The following is a 20,618-nucleotide window of genomic DNA, read 5'->3' on the forward strand; positions in this document are numbered from 1 at the left end:
TAAAGGTAAAATAAACACATTGCAGATAAACAAAAAGTAAGAGAATTCGTCACCAAAAGACTTGCTCTAAAAGAAATGCGAAAGCAAGTTTTTTCAGCTGAAGGGAAATATGGAACTTTAGGAATAAAGGAAGAACAACAAAAATAGTTTGGGTAAATGGAATAGATTATTTTCTCCTTTAAATTATAAAAAATATGTATGAGTGTTATAAGCAAAATGTTGGGGTTTCTTTCCCATTTACGAAGATGTACTTACTATATATAACAACTATAATATAGGGAGTCGGATAAAGGAACCTACATGGTAATAAGGCTTCTATAGTAAGTCTTATTGTTTTTTTTTTATAGTAAGTCTTAAAATGTTAACTCTGTAGCAGATTGTGAGGAGTTAGGTGTGTATATTCTAATTCTAAGAGCAACTTTAATTTTATACTTAAAAATTAAACTTTAATTTTATTTTATACTTAAAGATACTTAAATTATCTTTCAGTAATGAAGCAAAATATATTTGAAGACTAAAAAAAAACACCAAAGATATAGCCAAAAGCTAACAGAAATTAAAATGAAATATACATACTAAGGTATACAGTATAAAATATATACATATATTTAAAAAATAACCATATTAAGTATACACAGTATAAATATACACACATACATATATTCACTCAAATGTGAAGTTAAGAGACATGGAAGACTGGGTGACTAACCAACATCTACCTGGAACCCCAGAGGAAAGAATGGAGAAAAAGGCAATACTCAAAAAGATCATGCTTAAGAATAATCCAGATATGATTTACAAACACTTGTCCTCAGATTCAGGAAACTCAATGAAACTGAAGCAGAAAAATGGAAAGAAACCAACATCTAGGCAAATCACAGTGAAACTGAAGAATAACAAAGACAGGAGATCGTTTTAACAGTGGGCCGAACTCGATGACCTACAGAAGAACAGCCACAGAAGTTCCTGATGGCTGACGTTTTAACAGCAATGACAAAGACGAGAAGACAGTGAACTAAACCCTACAGTGTACTGGGAGGAAATAACTGCCAACTGTAAATCCTTACTTAGCTCAATTATCTTTCAGTGTAAGTGTTAGTCGCTCAGTTGTGCCTGACTCTTTGCGACCCCATGGACTGCAGCCCACCAGGCTCCTCTGTCCATGAGATTTTCCAGGCAAGGATACTGGAGTGGGTTGCCATTTCCATCTTTCAGTAATGAAGCAAGATATATTTGAACAAAATTAATAAAAAAAAACATTTACCAAAAGATGTCCTTTAGGCAGAAGAGACTTTTTTTTTTTTAAATTTGAAAAAAGAAGAAAAAGGAGAAGCAGTCTTAGTAATTCTGAATCCTTAATGAAATTGGCTTTCGGTTGAAAAGATTGTCTCAAAATAGCTTCTCATCCTCCTTTTTCAAGGACACTTACTCAGCAATTTGTTTCCTTAAACTGTTAACAATTTTGAAAGTGTTAAAGCACAAACAAATAGTGATCATTATTTCTCAGGTTCCCACCAAGAGGAACTGTTTTTTCCCATCTCACTGCTATTCCTCTGTCGAAGATTTAGGAGATACATTAATGACACAAGTGTAAAAATGAAACATACTCTTTAGAAATTATATATTTTAAAGACCATCTTTTTAAGGTATTTTAAGTTATCTAGAGTAAAAAAACAAAACCCCAAAAAAACAACAACAAAAGCTAGCCTTAATCCCTTCTAGGATTTGATATCTATAGTTTTTAAGACACTGTTTTAAATGAAACATCCAAGTAATAATCACAAGTAGGTAAACTTCTGCACACACATCTACTCTGTTTCTCACCATTAAATTCACCATTTATCTCTACAAGAAAACCCTGAGAGCTAGACTGATGCTTTGACTCTAAACGTTATATATTAAAAAACTAACAAACCCAAGAGGACAGCAGCACCAGCACAGTTTGAATCTCTCCAAGTCGATGTGTAGAACCAGACACAGCACTTAGATAACCACTAGATAAAACACCCAAATCCTAAGCACAATATGCACAGCCAATCTATGTGACAAGGTACCTTGACCAAACCAGAACACAAAGATGCAAAGGAAAACTGCCAACAGCCACACAACCTGCACGGTCGTCATGGCTGGACAGGAGAAAACAGAAGAAAGCAACAAGTCATCAGAGCCATGATGAGGAAAATCCCAAAGCAGCCAGCAGGTATCACCGGAAAGCAGAGAATTACAATGTGAAGAAGCAATGAAAACGGGAATGGAGTCTGCCCACTGTGGCGTAAGTGCGCGTTAGGGACCCGTGATGAGAAAGTACAAAGGCCATTGAACAGTCTTGGCCCGAGAATTCCTGACACTGACCTGCTAGGGTCCCTTCCAGAACAGAGTCCCTCACCAAGGATAAAGCCGCGAGAATAAAATCAAACACTAGAAAACAAGGGACAAGAGAGAAAAGGAGAAGGAGTGGAAGGGAAGAGATGCAGGAAATTCTGAGCAAACAGGAGATCATGTTTTTGAGGCCCATGTGAGCACAACTGAAGATAAAAGAGTTCTTCAAGCGACAGAAGCTACCCTGGATCACGCCTTCTTCTAAAGGGTAAGTGATGCTCAAAGCACCATGTCAAAATGAGGTCAAGGGCATTAAGAAAATGACTCATGAGAGAATAAAATAAAACAGGATCAGCAAACTCAGATGAGATAGATAAATCAAGAAATAACTAAATCAAAAGAAAAGGCCGTTTCAGAAATGAATACAAGAATATCTAACAGACAAAGAAGATGTAAAGGAAGAAAAGATTTTAATTAAAAAAAAATATAGAAATGATTCAAAAGAAGTGATAAACACTGAAATTGAATCCTACAAACAGATATATTAAGAGTTCCTAAAGAAGAAAACAAAGAATGTTTAAGAATGTTTAAATCCATAGGTTCATGACTTTTTAAAAAAAAAATCTGGTGATTATAAAAATCTACATTTCTGCTAAAACAATACAGAACTAAATACACACATACCAATGAGTATATATAAAACTGGTAAAACCAGATTTACCTTCATCTGTCAACTTCCTGTTTGTGAAATTGTTTTATGGTTGTTCAGATGCTAGCACTGGAGTAATCCAGGGGAAGGGTGCATGAGATATCTATATTATTTCTTACAACCGCATGTAAATTTACAATATTCTTTAAATGTTTAAATAAAAAAAAAGAAATCTAATTGGTTATTTCTAGAGAGGAATAGGGGATCGCTTCTTTAGTAAAGAATCAAGCATCTACTCTATCTTTCTTGTATGAACAGTATCAACAGTTAAGAAAATAGCAGATGAGGGAACCACCTCTTTATAAAATCTCAATTAATTTAAAAAAAAACTGTTATATTCTCAACGTCTTCCAACTCCCAATGAACTCATGGATCTTGACACTGAGCATTAACAGCAGGTAACATTACAAAAAGAGAGAAAGATATTATGTGCCTGGTGGTGTAAGAACGTGTCACTGAGGTCTTGCAATGGGGTCCATACGTGAATCTGATCAGGCCTATGGATCCAGACACCACTGGCAGGAAATGCACAGGACAGAAAGAAGAGCTGAGATGCAACATGAGAGGGCAATCCAGAAAAAAACCCTGGATTCTTTCACAGATAAATTGTTGGGGGGTGCAGGGGTGGGGAGGGTGCGGCAGACAAGGGCCAGGGGCTGGGGAGGAGCAGGATAATGGAAGGGAAATCCACAGATGATAATAGTCTTAACTTAGTAAAAAAAAAATCTTAAAAGACACAAATTTGCTTTAAATGGGCAGGACTAAACATTGGCAGTCTTGGGGATACACGCCTGCTGATAATACTATAAAGAAATGCAGAGAAGAATCTACTTTAAAAAGCAAGATAGGGACTTCCCTGGTGGTGCAGTGGTCAATACTCCGTGCTTCCAATGCAGGGGGCACAGGTTCGATCCCTGGTCATGGAACTAAGATCCCACCCGCTGCATGGTGCGGCCAAACAACAACAAACAAACAACAAAAAAAACTATTTAAAAAAAAGCAAGACAGTGGCTACTTCAGGGACAGAGCGGGTGGTGATCAGGATGTGGCACATGGTTGGGGTCACTAGGGCAGGTGGCAAAATTCTAATTTCTGACTTAAGACAAGGTTACAATGATGTTTGCTTTAGAGTAACACAGTAAAATGACACACATGATTTGTGTGATCTGTATTTGATTTTTCTTTTACAATGGAAAGGCTTTTTCTGAAAAGGTATATCCCTAGTATTTCCTGTCATGAGAGAACATTTACGACATTTAAAATAATTAATTTAATTACATTTATTTTAAAGAATTACATGAAACATAATCACATGACTGTAAATATCTAAAACAACTGCATGAAAGTTAATAATCTTATAAAATAATTACATTTAAAATATACATAAGAGTAAATCACATTAATAAATCCCGGCCAGCCAGTGAAACCTGGGGAAGGTTTTGAGGCCTATTTTTTATGTTAAAAGGGGGATTAGCAAGTACTACTGAGCTTTAGGGGCTTCCTTGGTGGCTCAGCTGGTAAAGAATCTGCCTGAAATGTGGGAGACCTGAGCTCGATTCCTGGGTTGGAAAGATCCCCTGGAGAAGGGAACTAAGAATCCACTCCAGGATTCTGGCCTGGAGAATTCCATGGACTGTATAGTCCATGGGGTCGCAAAGAGTCAGACACAACTGAGCAACTTTCACTTTCACTGAGTTTTAGTGACAAGCAAACACTCAGATGAGACTTTCTTCTCAACTTAATCAGGTCTTATAAGAGCCCTGAGCCTGAGACTGTGTGATCTTATGTTTGGCCACGTACCACCTTGATTCACCTGCTTCACGTAAAGTCACCTTGTGGCCCATCTCCTCTCCCACACTCGTGGAAACACCAGCTTAAAAATAGATCTAGTGCATGAGGGTATGCCAAGACCTAAGAGGAGGCTGAAAAAACAAAAACTTAGCTCCCTCAAATCACCAACAGGTTCATTTCACTCATTCCAGCCCTTTCTAAATATGATTTAAAAGGCTTGCTTTTCCATTATGAGCACTTAAGTGAGTGACCAATACTATGACCGGGTAACAGCTGCTTATCCTCGTCCTAGTTACCAGTACACACACTTCACTGTGGATTTAACAAGGCACCGGCAGAACCTAGTAATAATCAGTCTTTATGCCTAAAGCGCTCAGAGCTTCTCAAGTGACAAGAGGCCTTGTATCTGAAAGCGCAAAACAAAAAAGTGCGTGCCCAAAAAAAAAACAAAAAAGTGCGTGCCCTCCCCCATCTGCACTCCCTATCGCAAAACAAGACCTGACAGCCTGAGCTGTTCGCTCATCAACACTAAGCTAGTGTGACCCCAAACCCCTTTAAAAAGGCGGGGGCAGGGTATATCATATAACATAACAGACTTGTAATGTAAACTTGTAAAGAAAACCTTGAGATTCAGATGGAACTCAGTCATGTTTTTTAAAACACTGGGACTTCCCTGGTAGTCCACTGCTTAAGACTCAGCATCCCTGGTTAGGGAACTAAGATCCCAAATGCTGCAAGGCAGCAGGACAAAAAATAAAATAAAAAATTAAGTAATATGAAATATATACATAAAGGAGGCTTGATTCTCCTATAAAATGGCTTGAGAGCAAGTCTGGTTTTACCTCATCTTTCCCCCTCATCTCCCCCAGGTTTTCTACATGAGTGTACAGAAAGCCAGCTCAAGCCAGGATGGTTAGCTCACAAGAGAGAATGGTGATGCCAACACATAAAGACGAGATTCAGGCAGGAGTTGAAAGGGAACCTATATAAGAAAGGAAGATTAGTGCTGAATTCCTGTCTTCCAGGTCGAGGTCTTATTCAGTCTCTCTGGGGTCAGCTGACCCTGTTTCCTTTCCTCTCTCACCACCTCCTTCTTCTGCATCCTCAGCCCTGTTTTGTAAACCTTCAGCTTTCCAGCTTACCTACCCTCCTTCCCTTGTATATTTTTTGCCTTCTCATGAGACAGATAAGTAAATATATACGCAAATATACACAGACGGTAAAGAATCTGCCTGCAAAGCAGGAGACCCGGGTTCACCCCCCTGGCTTGGGAAGATCCTCTGAAGGAGGGCATGGTAACCTCCTCGAGTATTCTTGCCTGGAGAATCCCATGGACAGAGGAGCCCGATGGGCTACAGTGCATGGGGTCGCAAAGAGTCAGACACGACTGAGTGACTAACACTTTCACTTTTCACTTTCACTTCAAATATACACAAACCTACTAAAATGTCTGCAACAGAAACCCTGAGCTCCCCTCACCACACAGGTGCTTCTAGAGGCCTCATCCACTGCTTCCACGACTCCCCAGAATCCCCTCTAAAAGAGGGTTCACCCTGGATGGTAAGGACCAGGTTCTGGCCTCAATTTCCTGTGATCATCCAGAGCAAAGGGCCCCTTTCATAAATGTTACTCTGATCACATGAATTCACGAATCCTTTAAAAGGACGCTCTCTCTCCATACCAACACCTGATGAGACCAAGACTTTAAGAATAGAAATAAATTGAAGGAAAAAAAAACAAAAACACACATTTAACCCTCCATTCTAGAATGGAGGGTTATAAGTAAAAGAAGCCCAGAAGTGTTTAAAGCCCAGGTAAGCTTCACTTATACTCAGGTTCACAAGATAGTAGCTCAAGTCAGATTCAACACTTTAGACATTATCCCAGGTTTGTGTTATTTTCTTCAAGACATGGTGTCCTGGTCCAGAGGCCTGTCCTAGGGGAAAATCTATAGCAGGAAAATGGTGAGGTATCTGGGGGAAGGGGAAGGGCTTGTAGTTTGGATTTTTCACCCAAGCCGTTTCTAATGAGCAGTAGAGAAATATGAGAGCCTATTAAAACATTACTTACTGCCTGCTGGATGTCAGACTTCACCTGCTCACTCAACATGCCTTCAAAAACAAAGGAGTCACCAAACTTCTCAGCCTGAAGGAAAGAAGGGAAATAAAAATCCAGAAAAGTTTGCAGAAACACATTTCACAAGCGCCATTTTCTGTGTACGCTACTTGAGTGGTTCTTCTTGTCCAAATGAACTTAATTTTATCATGTGATCTCCCAAAGGATTCAGAAATGACATTAAAGCATCTGGCTTCCTATTAAAACAGGTTAGTGTCACTTACAGAGCCCATTTTCATTTTAGGCTCATGTAGCTGATAAGGATGCAGACTGGAACAGATTAGCTTTTGAGCCTGTGATTGTTTCTGTTGATGGAAACACATCTCCCCAAGTATTATAAATGACTTTGGAAAATAACAGGATTCTTTACATATCAGATCACATATCAACCTTTTCCTTTGTTCTACTCCTGGAATCTAGCTAAAAGAAGCAAATGGCACTCTTTGCTGATATTCTGACACATTCTAGCTCCACTAAGAATTCTAGCTCCATTCTAGCGCCACTAAGGCGTCCGCTGTGCTGATAAATCTCAAGTGGCCAACTTGAACACCGGGCGGAAATCTGTATTTTAATCATTTTTATTTAATGTTACTGTCTCAAGTCTGTATCTACTTGGTTTTCTTTGCTGCATGTGGCCCCAATCAGCAAATATGCAAAGTAGCCTCTTGGTTTCCATGATTCTACTCTTCCGGTTTTCTTTCTCCTTACGGATTCTTCCTACTCATCTCCTGAAATGCCTGGGCTCTCCTTCTAGCCCCTAAAACACTGTTGCTCCCTGGTGTTCTCCCCTGCTCCTCTGATCTTCTTACTCTATTCCAGTGGCTCCTGGGCCCTGTGCAGTTGAGATCAGCTGGCAAACTTATTGCCTCTACACATTACTGCTCCCCAAGCCCAGAGCTTCTGATTCTGGAGGTCTGGGGTGAGGCAAAGGAACCTGCATGTATGAACAGCTACGCTGGTGATTCTAATATAGGTGGTCTAAGAGATCCCACTTGAGAGGCACAGACCTGCTGCCTCTGGCAATTTCATCATTTTAACCACTGCCAGCACTTCAAATGATGCTCAAATCTCTACCTGCATACATATCCTCTCCTCACTAGATGAGAGTAACTGCCTACTACATCCCTGGATTTCAGGCCTTATGAGCGCCTCAAATTCTTTTTCCTGATTCGAGCTCATCAACTTTTATGCATCCCAGTTCTTCTTCCTGTATTTCCTTGTGGCATCACCATGTCTAAAAACCTGGACCACTCCCTCATTCAACAACACTGATCAAAGACCTAACAGATGCCTGCCTTTGGGCTACATGACAGAGATACAAGGTCAATATTACACAAGCATGGACTCTGACCTTAGAGCACTTATATATGGAGCACCTTTAACAAAAGTCAAGTTGAAAAAAGAAAGGAAGAAAATAAGTACAACTTTATTTGACATTGTAAAGTGGAGAGTCTTGAGAAAAGTCTCCTTTTGAGAGTGGGCAGAGGAAGCCTCCCTGAGAAAAATGAGATGACTCAAGAAGGAGAAGGAGACAGCCATAAAAAAGGGGGAAAGGCAGGAAATCCCATGCAGGGGAAAGTATGGGCTGTGCCCCAAAGATGGGAGAGAGTGTCCAGTTTGCAAGGAACAGAAACAAGAACAGCAGGATCAGAATGTGATGAGCAATGGAAGTGTGATGTAAAATGAAGCTAGAGAAATGGAAAAAAACAAAAACAAACAACTGTAAAGTGCCATAAAAACATGGAGCATTTTATCCAAAGCAGGGCTTTAACCCTTTTTGTTCCCTAGGCCCTTTTGGCAGTCAGGTGAAGCTTAAGAACGTCCTTCTCAGAATAAAATGTTTAAGTGTATAAAACAAAATCAACAAAATTACAAAGAAACTGAGTTATATCAAAATATTCACAAAAACAAATGTGAGCTATAGTAATATATACAGGTGTGTGTCTATAGGTACATATCTGTCTTTTTTAATTTTTTAATATATTAAATAAGATCTAGTGGCAGGTCTCATAATTATCATTTCTAAGGTGGAGATGAATACAAGTAATTTTAAGATTAAGAGCTCTACGATAAGAATAATGTGACACAAAGTGTCTGTGATTTCTGCTGAGGACAAAGTCACAGGCATTGCTGCCATTTCTGTACCACACTGTCTACTTCCTAACTAAAGGACATGCTCAATTTCAGTTAGAGAAATCCAGATGTAGTATTCCGTCATCCATGCTCCTAGACACCCTAAATTCTACTCATTCTGTCTAATCTCGATGGAGAACCCTAGTCTATGGGAAACTTCCTGCCTTAGAAGCCATCTTCTAACTTCAGCAGACTATTGAGGAACTTGATCTGAGAGTATTCTCATGAAACAAAAAGAACAGAAACTTCTCACTAGGAATGGGGACAAAGAGGCAATCACTCTGTATATTTTAGGAAATGCCAAAGAAATGCAAAACCAAATTTGGAAGTTGTCTTGCTTTCAGTATTCACTCTGAAATTTTTTTTTTTTTTTAATAAAAAAGATGTTCTACCCTGAAACAAAAGCAAAAACAAGGCAGGGACTCCACACACTGAAGGCAAGGGAAGACTCCTTTGGTAAGAAAAATGGGAAACCTACATATGTATAACAAGGATATCTGAGACACTCAGAAGCTTCCATCATTGAGAAAGCCTCCCTCTTCCTAGGACCACTGAGGACAAACATCCACTTTCAGAACATCGCTCTGTGATTCAGCAACCACAGCAAATGCTGGAATTGCCAAAGGAAACCTTGTGTGTCATCAGGCACTGGAATAAAACCACAAAAGTGAAAAGCTGCACTTCTTCATCTATCACTTATGAATTATGCCATGCTTCTGAAACAGATGAACTATAATTTTTTGAGAGGGAAGGGTGGCCTTACTTTACATGCTGTTATCTCAAAAAGCCCGAGTGGACAGTGGCACTCTTGGCATGTTACAGTACTCGAGCGTCAAGGTTAAAAAGACAGGTGCTGGGGTCCCACCAGCAAGGCCTGAACCCCACCTCACCACTAACCAGCTATGGGACTCAGGGCAAGCTGCTTTGATAATCCCCAGTTTGCCACCTGAAAAGTAACCTGCCTCGCTGGGTTTCTATGAAAACAAAAATTAGATGAAACATATATAAAGTGCTCAGCACTGGGAACACAGTAAAAAGTGGTCAAATGATGAAGTCCTTCCTCCCCATTCCAATCCCGTTACCTCTGTCAAATAGCCAGTTGAGTTCACAAACTTCTCAAATTCAGCATTACTGACTTCATAGGCATCCATGTAAAAGGCATCAATAGCAACTCTCCTCGCAGGTGCTTCCCCATCCTGCTTTATCTGAGGATCATCTGTGCCCATTGTAAACACTCCGGCAGGGATGGGGACCATCTGCAGTGAAAGGGGAAACACGGGAAGTCAGGCCACCGCAGCCAGAGGGAACCTGGGTCACGTGTAAAGTGCCCGCACCCAGCGAGCGAACCCCCGCCACAGGGCCACTGAGAAATGAATAAGATGACTCCATACCCCAGCAGACGACTAGTCACAGAAAGAAGTGAAGATTCTTTAGGACAGTGATTTATTTAGGAAAAACTCTTCATGATATATATCTGCACACACATGCATAAATAAATAAATGAAAAATAAAAAGGGCTTCCTTGGTGGTCCAGTGGCTAAGACTCTGTGCTCCCAATGCAGGGAGGGGCAGGGTTCAATACCTGGTCAGGGAACTAGATCCCACATACTGCAACTAGGAAGTGGCACAGCCAAATAAATAAATAAAAATTTAAAAAAAAAAAAAGGAAAATATATCTGTACACACCATGGAAGCAGGTTTAAGAGCAAAAGTCACCAAGCTCCTAATGACTGGAGGTCAGAGGCACAGAGAATATTCCACTTCTTTATACATCCAAAGGAAATGGCAGCCCACTCCAGTACTCTTGCCTGGAAAATCTCAAGGATGGAGAAGCCTGGTAGGCTACAATCCATGGGGTTGCAAAGAGTCAAACACAACTGAGCGACTTCACTTCACTTCACTTCATACATCTCTGCATTTTCCTCCTTTACTATATTCTTATTCCTTTTAAACTATTTTAAAAAGCAAATATAAAAATGCCACATATAATATCTTTTAAAACCAACTCAGTCAGTCGAGGTTGCCAATGATAATGGAAAAGACCTAAATCACTCAAATGGAAAATCTAAAACACTTACTAAGGACCATGCCTTGTCCTTGTTTAATAGCTTATCAAAACTCTAACTTCAGTTACTTTGTTTCTATCTATAAGACAGCACATTAAAAAGCAGAGACATTACTTTGCTGACAAAGATCCACATAGTTAAAGCTATGGTTTTTCCAGTAGTCATGTATGGATGTGAGAGTTGGACCGTAAAGAAGGCTGAGCACCAAAGAAATGATGCTTTTGAATTGGGGTGCTGGAGAATACTCTTGAGAGTCCCTTGGACTGCAAGGAGATCAAACCAGTCAATCCTAAAGGATATCAGCTCTGAATATTCATTGGAAGAATTGATGCTGAAGCTGAAGCTCCAATACTTTGGCCACCTCATGCAAAGAGCTGGCTCACTGGAAAAGAACCTGATGCTGGGAAAGACTGAAGGCAGGAGGAGAAGAGGGGAATAGAGGATGACATAGTTGGATGGCATCACTGACTCAATGGACATGAGTTTGAGCAAACTCCGGGAGATACTGAAGGACAGAGAAGCCTGGCGTGCTGTAGTCCATGGGGTCTCAAAGAGTCAGACATGACTTAGTGACTGAACAACTCTTTTACATAAATTCTAAACACCGAGAGGGCAGCAACTGAGGCTACCTTGTTCACATATTGTCCTAGCACTAAACTTAAGATCGGAGGACCACACCTAAAATTTTCAGCTAATAAACACAGGTCAGCATCATTGGGGAAATGCAGACCAAATCTACAATGAGATTCCACTTCACACCCACCAGCACAGCTGTAACCAGAAACATAGATAAGAGCAAGTGTTGACAAGGATGCAGGAAAATTGCAATTCTCTAGTTGCTGGCAGAAATGTAAAATAGCACTGCTGCTTTAGAAAACAATGTCAGTTCTTCAAAAAGCTACATAAAAAGTGAACACATGATCATGCAATTCCACTTCTAGGATTATACCCAAGATAAAAGAATACATATATCCATGAAAAAACCTGTACAATAATGTGCTTAGCAGCATTATTCATAATACCCCAAAAGCGGAAACAACCCAAATATTCATTTGTCCACTGATGAACAAATAACATGTCACACATCCACAAAATAGAAATCAGCCATAAAAAGAAATGAAGTACCACACAGGTGAACCTTGAGAACACGATGCTAAATGAAAGAATCCACTCACACAAGGCTGTGTATAGTATGATTCCATTTATACAAAATGCCCAGAGCTGAAGCCAAAGAGACAGGAAGTAGATTAGTGATTGCCAGAGGCTGCAGGGAGGTGGGCAGAGGGAATAAGTGCTAATGAGTATGGGGTTTCTTTTCAGGGTGATGAAATGTCCCAGAATTAGTGATGATACTTGCTGAAACCTTGTGTCTATACTAATACAAATGCTGAATTGTAAACTTTCAGAGGGCGAGTTTTATGACACATCATTTGTATCTCAATTTCTAAACAGCAACACAATCATACGTATCAGAAGTATACTCTGCAGACAGTGTCTTACATGCTAATCATTTGAGTGAAAAAGCAATTCACTCACTTCTCAGCAGATTAGGACTTGTCAGATCTCTGATCTAGAAAACAAAAATTCGACTTGAGGAAAAGAAAAAAAGAAACTAAAGAGTAATAGCTAGTAGGAATAAAAACAGAAAATGTGGCTTAGTAATAAGAGCAGAAGAGTTCAAAAAACAAGATCAGAAGTAACAGAAAGTAATGATCAGTAATCATGGTTTCCTACTCTCTATCTCCACTCTCTTTACTGGTGGTTGCTTTCAATTTTGTGCATGTATTTCCCAAGGAAAATGGAGCTGCTTTCATCTATGACATAAGTAATAAATGTTTAATGTCCAATGTATTATTATTAAGAAGTCATCCCTGACCTCGCCCATCCACTAATCCCAAGAGTAAAGCAATCAGTCAGTTTTACTGGGTCGCCTAAATATATATCCCTTTCATCTCTCCCCTTTTCTGTTTCTCAATAAATGCAGTAGCCTCACAATTGGCTCCTTTGCCTCCAGCTTCACACTTTCACATTTCTCCTAGCTCCTCTCTAAGCCATCAACCCTCCACTCAAACCACTCATACAACAAATATCCAAGCCCCTACTGAACCTTCCAAAATATCTGTCTTCTGGATCCAACACAATTTATTGAAGCTCTGCTTGGAACAGAAAAAGGTTGGAAACAACCTAAATATTCTTCACTATTGGAATGATTAACTAAGTGGTGGGCCACCCATAAAATGGAAAATTAAGCAGCCACAAGAAAAGAAAAAGAAGGAAAATTGAGGGAGAAAGAAGACAGTTCTAATATATGGATATGGAGAGATCTCACCAGGATAAAGGGATAAGGCATGGAGAGGACAATGGCCAATTCATGTTGATGTACGGCAAAAAACCATCACAATATTGCAAAGTAATTATCCTCCAATTAAAATAAATAAATTTTTTTTAAAAAAAGAAAGCATGGTATGTTATCATTTGTGTGAAAAGGAAGTGAGGGGAGAATATAGATTCACATTTTCTTTTTGTATTTGTTTACATTTGCAGAATACTGCTCTGAGAAGATATTCAAGAAACTCATGCAGTGCTTGTTGGAGGGCAAGGTTATTATGTAAGTGGAAAATTTTTCACTATACACCCTTCTAGACAATTATTTTTCAGTTTTAAAACCATGTAATGTACTCTCTATTCAAAAAAACAGTATAGTGTCAATTTGATTATGCCATTTTCCTACTTAAATTCTTTAGGGTTCTCCATCACCTTTCAGAGTTAAATAAAATATTGAAGCATCAGAGCCCATCTCTCTCACCCTGGACTCTATCTGCACTTCATCTCTCTGTAAATGACATTCATGTTCAAGGATTATCTCCTACAGAAAGCCTTTCCTTCCTACATTTCCGTCTGCTGGCTCAGCATACACTACTCATTAGGGGTCCTTTGTTAAACACCATTCTATCCCAACACCTGCCCTTGATCCCAGGCTCCTTGGGGACCAAAAATAAAGTTTTGATTTCTCTACCCCCAGCTCCTAGTATGGTGCATAATTCAAGGAAGGATGGAAGGGAAGAAGGAAGAGGGGGAGAAAGAAACTTCATTGACTGAACAGATGATTTCACAAATACAATGAAAAATGTATCATTTGAATTATTCCTAATTATAAAAATTCTCCTTCTTCTATAACACCATCTCAGACATGGATAGCGTGTCTGCATCACAGTGAAACCTGCTGAATAGACTCTGCTCAGAGACGGAGCTAGGTTCCCACATTATTCTCATCATTCGTCAAGCATCTGGGACACAAGATCCCTCAGTCCTGAGATGAGAAGTCAGAATGTTAAGCAGCTCTGCAAAGAAGTAGAAAAATAGAAGCCTGTAGATGAAAGCTTAAAATGATTATTAAAATGATCTAATACAAGGTTTCATGTCTGATAAAGGACTTAAAGGAAAAAAATAAAAGCTCTCCAGCAGCAGACAAGGAGGTCCTTTTCTAAGAACAGTTGTTCATACCTTCCTACAAACACAAGGTCCACAGGAAGCTGTGGGCTTTGTTGTAGCGAATGAAGTTTTACGATTATCTCAGTTTCTGATCCCACTCTCCCTCCAGGTGAGTGCCAACAATGCGAACACAATCATGACTTCCACTGTGGACTCCTGGATTGGTTCCCCCCAACCCCCTCTTTTTCATTGACTGTCAGAGATAACCCACACCGAAGAAGCCAAGTTTCCACTCTGGAGGCGATAGACAAAAATAGCCCACAAAGCTCTCACTGTACTGTAATTCCCAAATTATACTAGTGAAGTGAAATCTCAGTCCTGCAAATGTAAGGTGCTGTTCCATTGAAACCCGGAGCATCCGGTCTCACAGTCATAAGCCAAATACAAAGAACCACTTTCACCACGTTTTCATAAAGGTCCAGGTTCAAACAGTCCATTCCTCCTTGGCAGTAAGCTCAAACCCACTGCCGCCGCAGTTTCTGCTACTGCCAAGCCAAAAGCACACGTGAAGTCAAAGTGACCCTCTTAGCACCAGGACTGTATTCGGGCTACACACTCTGGCCAGGTGCAGTGAACATCTATTATTTTTGCTCACTTGGCACCTGTTCCTTCCTGTTCTTCTAAGAGCAAGTGACATCTCTTTGAAAACCACTTCTTCAGCTGAGAGTATGACGCGGGGTGGGCGGGGGAGCTGGATGACTGCTCCACCTCCCGTGACTCAGGTCTGATGATTTTCATCACCACATTCTTTTGACCGCAGGGATACAACTAGAGACAGACACACAACCCACTCACAGTTAATCTCAGAACTTTTGCTGGTGCTATGAGGGAAAGAAACCTCTCTCTCTCAGTTGTTGTTTTTTTTTTTATCAGTAGAAAGGATGCTGAAGCTGAAACTCCAATACTTTGGCCACCAGATGCAAAGAACTGACTCATTTGAAAAGACCCTAATGGTGGGAAAGATTGAAGGCAGAAGGAGAAGGGGACGACAGAGGATGAGATGGTTGGATGGCATCACCGACTCAATGGATATGAGTTTGAGTAAACTCCAGGAGTTGGTGATGGACAGGGAGGCCTGGCATACTGCAGCCCATGGGGTTGCAAAGGGCTGAACACGACTGAGTGAACTAAACTGAACTGAACTGAGAAGGGATACTACCCAAAAGTGAAGCCAACACAGAAGAAAGAAGAGCTGTCAAGAGAGAGAAGGAGAGACCTGGAGATGCTGCCTGCGGTCCTGGATCCAGCTGTGTCTGGGGCCACAGCTGCACTTGAACTTCCCAGTCGTGAGAGCCCCTCCCCCAGTTTTTTATCACTCTTGAGAGTCCCCTCGACAGCAAGGAGATCAAAACAGTCAAGTCTAATGGAAATCAACCTTGAATATTCATTGGAAGGACTAATGCTGAAGATGAAGCTCCAGTATTTTGGTCACCTGAAGCAAAGAGCAAACTCACTGGAAAAGACATTGATGCTGGGAAAGACGGAGGGCAGAAGGGAGTGGCAGAGGATGTGATGGTTGGATGGCATCACCGATTCAATGGACATGAGTTTGAGCAAACTCCGGGAGATGGTGAAGGACAGGGAAGCCTGGCATGACAGGGAAGCCTGACATGAGTTTCAGCAAACTCTGGGAGATGGTGAAGGACAGGGAAGCCTGGCACAACTTAGTGACTGAACAATAACAGGAAGCTAGTTTTAAGAATCTTTTCTTTCACTTGCCTCTGTGGGTTTTTTTTTTTTTAAACAGAGAAAGTGAGATATATTTAAATATTATAACAGTTACCTCGTATGCTGCTGACAGACTCATATTCACAGCTTATAAAGTAAAAAACCTAAACTTTTAAGTCAGCTCTGAAATAGATGCATTTTCATCAATACATTCACTAGTTAGGTCTGGTCTTCTGAAACGAGGTAAGTCAAATGAAATTAGTTGTTAAAGAACAAACTCAATGTGTCAGCAGCAAATTTCAGTTAAAGTAACCTGGAAACCAACATTCCCATAACCGCAGTACAAAGTATGGGTTTTTGTTTTATACACAAATACGAAATTAACTTATATGCAACTCTTCTGTGTAGCACTCTCCTTTTTCCCTCTTTCCTCTTCTCAAACCTAAGCAAAAAGCTAAAAGTTCTTGGAGGAAGCTGAGTGAACAAGAGAACCAAGCTCCCTGGTTCTTCCCACAAAGTGCTTCCTTAACTATCTATGTAGAATTATCTACCTCCATCATCCTCTCACTCTCTTGCCACTAATTGCAGATGGAATACCAAAGTCCCTTCAAGCCCTGTGAGTTTATGATTCTATTCACAGGATCTTTGGGAGGATGAGATACAGCAAAATGACTACTTGCCAAAGGTTTCTTTAAAAAGTATCTGATGCCCTTTATTCCCTTGGCAGTTTCTCAATATTGTAGCCAGTAACAACCAAAACGTAAGATCATTCCAGAAATTGTTACACCGTGCTTAAATGTGTAAAGCACTCAGAGAATACAGAGATTAAAGTAGGATTAAAAAATTGCTTCCCATGTGGAATGATATATCAAACAATTACACAAATAACACTACTTTAAAGAAAATATAGACATTTCCCTCAAACAATGACAAAATACTTGAGAACACAGAGGATAAAAACACTACTTCTTACTGGAGGCAAGGGGTCAGAGAGATGGCATTCAATCACGCCTTGAACCTGGGTCAGCATTACCCTATCAAACCATTCTCAGACAGGAAATCAACTGACTTCACCTATACAAACAGAGATGGCACATACAATTTTATCATCTCATTATCCTCAATGCCACATCAAACAACTATTGTAAAAGATACAAGGAAATTAAAATATTTTGATACCTTTTTATAAAATACTCAGCAGTGTAGAACACTGTTAGACAAGCTTTCTCAAAGAGCACTGTATATTTTGTTAACCAGAGGGAACTTAAGTAAAATTTGAAAGAACCTCTACTGTTTCCCAGACAGTTCTTGCTGCCTTACCTTTCTAGTGAAACTAAATTCCTTGAGAGTAAAGCCCAGTGCTATTTACTTCTTTGTGTACCTCATCTTGCCAAGTGCTCATTAAATTAAAGTTTAAAAAAAAAAAACAACTCACACCTAAAAGGTGTTACATAAAATAGGGTGAAAATGTCACCCCCAGAAACCTTAAATTACTTACATTTCCTAGAATACACCAATGCATTTGTACAATGATTTGTCTGTACCCATGCTATTCTCCTCCTTGAAAGGTCCTTCAAGCTGCCCCACCATCCCCAACTGCTGAAAATGTTTCTTCCAAAGCCTAGTTTAATGCAGCTTTTCTTTGAGCACCTCCTGACTTGTCCAGGAAGATTCTTTCTTCCTCTCCAACTGCTTTGTACATACTCCTCCTAGAGCACAGTCACGATAGAAAAATGATGCTTGCATGTACTCGTGAATCTGTGTGTGTGAGAGAGAAAGACAGAAAGAGAAGAAAGAAAGACCTATCAACAAATAAATGCCTTCAGGTAGGGCATAAGTCTTTCTTTTCTTTATGCCCCTTACACAGGACACAGTCTTACATGTGTGTCAAATAAAAATTTGTTGAATTAAACTAAATAACGAAAAACCAGATTCAATACGACCTCAATCAAAATCCCAGCAGGTTATTTGATCGATATCAATAATATGATACTCAAGTTTATAGGTAGAGGCAAAAGATCTAGAAGAACCAACACATTATTGATGAGAAAAACAAAGTTGGAGGAAAGATATTATGCAACTTCAAGATGTACTATAAAACTACAGTAACCAAGACATGCACTGGTTAAAGAACATACAACTAGATTAATGAAACTGCAGAGAGAGATCAGAAATAGACCTCCATAAACACAAGCAAATTATCTTTGACAAAGGAGCAAAAGCAATACAACAGAGCTACAGCAGTCTTTTCAACAAATGTTGGTACAATTGGATATTCACATAGAAACAAACAAACAAAAAATCTAAACATAGACCACTCTTCAAAAGACAATGTCAAGGAATTGTGAAGACAAGCAACAGATTGGCAGAAAATATTTGCTGATGACACATTTGACAAAGGACTGTTATCCAAAATAAACAACCTTTAAAACTCAACAATAAGAAAACAACCCGATAAAAAACGCCAGGACCTTAACAGAAACCTCACCAAAGAAGATATACAGGTGGCAAAGATGCTCAGCATGTCAACCAAAAAATGCAAATTAAAACAAGATACCATTAGAACACATCTTAGAACGGCCAAAATCGGAAACACTGACAACGCCAAATGCTGACAAGGGTGTGGAGCAACAGGAACTCCCATACACTGTGGAATGCACGATGGTACAGACACTTTAGAAGGCAGTTTGGCAGTTTCTTACAAAACTAAACATACTCCTGCTATATGTCGTCATATAAGCATCTTCACCCAGATGTTTATAGCAGCTTTATTCATAATTGTCAAAACTCAGAAGGAAGCAAGATGCCCCTCAGTTAAGTGGATGCATAAACTGTGGTACATCCAGACAATGCATCATTATTCAACACTAAAAATAAATGAGCTATTAAGCTATGAAAAGGCATGGAGGAAACTTAAATGCATATCCCTAAGTGAAAGAAGTCCATCTGAAAAGGCTATATATCGTATGATTCCAAATATAAGATATTACAGAAAAGGCAAAACTTAAGGAGACAGTAAAAAGATAGTGGTTGCCAGTGGGGAGGAGGAAGAGGGATGAATAGGCAGAGCACAGAGGATTTTAAGGGCAATAAAAATATTCTGCATGATACTATAGTGATGAATATATGTCACTGTACATTCGTCTAAACCTATAAAACGTTCAACACAAAGAGAGAACCCTAAAGTAAATTACAATTGATTGCTGAATAATACAGGTATGAACTGCGAGGGTACAATTATATGTTTTTTTCCCCAAAAGATACATACTTCAGTACTGTCATACATGATCTAAAGTTTGTGGAATCCTGGAATGCAGAACCACAGATATGGAGGTCCAACTATAAAGTTATACAAGGATTTCTGATTGCACAAGGAGCCAGTGTCCCTAACCTATGTTTTTCACGGGTCAAGTGTATAGACTTTGGGTGATTATGATATATCAGTGTAGGTTTATCAGTTGTAACAAACATATCACTCTAGTGGAGGATGTTGATAATGGGAGAGGCTATGCATGTTTTGAGGCAGGGAATACATGGGAAATCTCTTTACCATCCTCTCAATTTTGCTCTGAACCTAAAACTGCTCAAAAAGAAAAATCCTTTTTCTAAAAGAAGAAAGAAAATTAAGAGGAAAAAGAGTTATCACTAGGACCATGTATCTCTCCCATAATACTGGACTTCCAAAATTCAGAATAAATCAGTAAGTGTCAGAATGAGACTAAAGTCATTTGCATATAAACTAAAACACTGGAAAACAAGGAAAATAGAGAGACAAAGAATAGCCCCCTAAGAAGTCCTTTGTCTTGATAAGAAGTCCATTTCATGTTCAAGAATTAAGTTTAGGAGTCCTTCAAGGCTTGTGAGCTGTGTTCTCAACAATTGTTAAACATTATAGAAACTGAATGGAAGTGAAAATGAACATAAAATAAATGCATGTAAACAAAATATAATTAATTTAATTAATGTTTAAAGTGAATGCAAAATATGGCCAAAGATGACCCATACAATACTCAATCTGGACATGAAACCACTCTAAAGGGCTGAAAAAACAGCATATCTTAAAAATGTAATTCAAAATATACCTACATCATATTCTGGGATCAATCAAACATTGGAGCTTTTAAAATGAGGAATGTCCAGTACTGGCCAGAAGGTCCTTGGTAAAAGTTTGACACAGACCAGTGTACATGCAAATAAGACAGCAACCCTGCTACTAAGCAGAGCAACAGATGGCTTTCTCACAGAAGGAGGGACAGACTATCAATCACCATTCAAGTTAGAGGAATATGGCCAACACACACTGTAATTGTAACCAAAGCTCCTTA

At 39.5% G+C, this 20,618-nt stretch overlaps 1 protein-coding gene across 2 annotated transcripts in view; it reads right to left on the reverse strand.

Moving 5' to 3' along the window:
- SUMF1 (sulfatase modifying factor 1) overlaps nt 1-20,618 on the reverse strand; it is an 86,102-nt gene that overhangs the window by 64,010 nt on the left and 1,474 nt on the right. For both annotated transcript variants that reach the window (XM_043442696.1, XM_043442695.1), the window contains exons 2-3: nt 10,150-10,323; nt 6,890-6,964 (exon numbers count right to left, since the gene is read on the reverse strand). In XM_043442696.1, the coding sequence (XP_043298631.1) occupies nt 6,890-6,964; nt 10,150-10,323 (249 nt within the window). The remainder of the gene's footprint in view (nt 1-6,889; nt 6,965-10,149; nt 10,324-20,618) is intronic.

The sequence above is a fragment of the Cervus canadensis genome, chromosome 22 (assembly GCF_019320065.1).
Source record: "Cervus canadensis isolate Bull #8, Minnesota chromosome 22, ASM1932006v1, whole genome shotgun sequence".
NCBI classification, from domain to species: domain Eukaryota; kingdom Metazoa; phylum Chordata; class Mammalia; order Artiodactyla; family Cervidae; genus Cervus; species Cervus canadensis.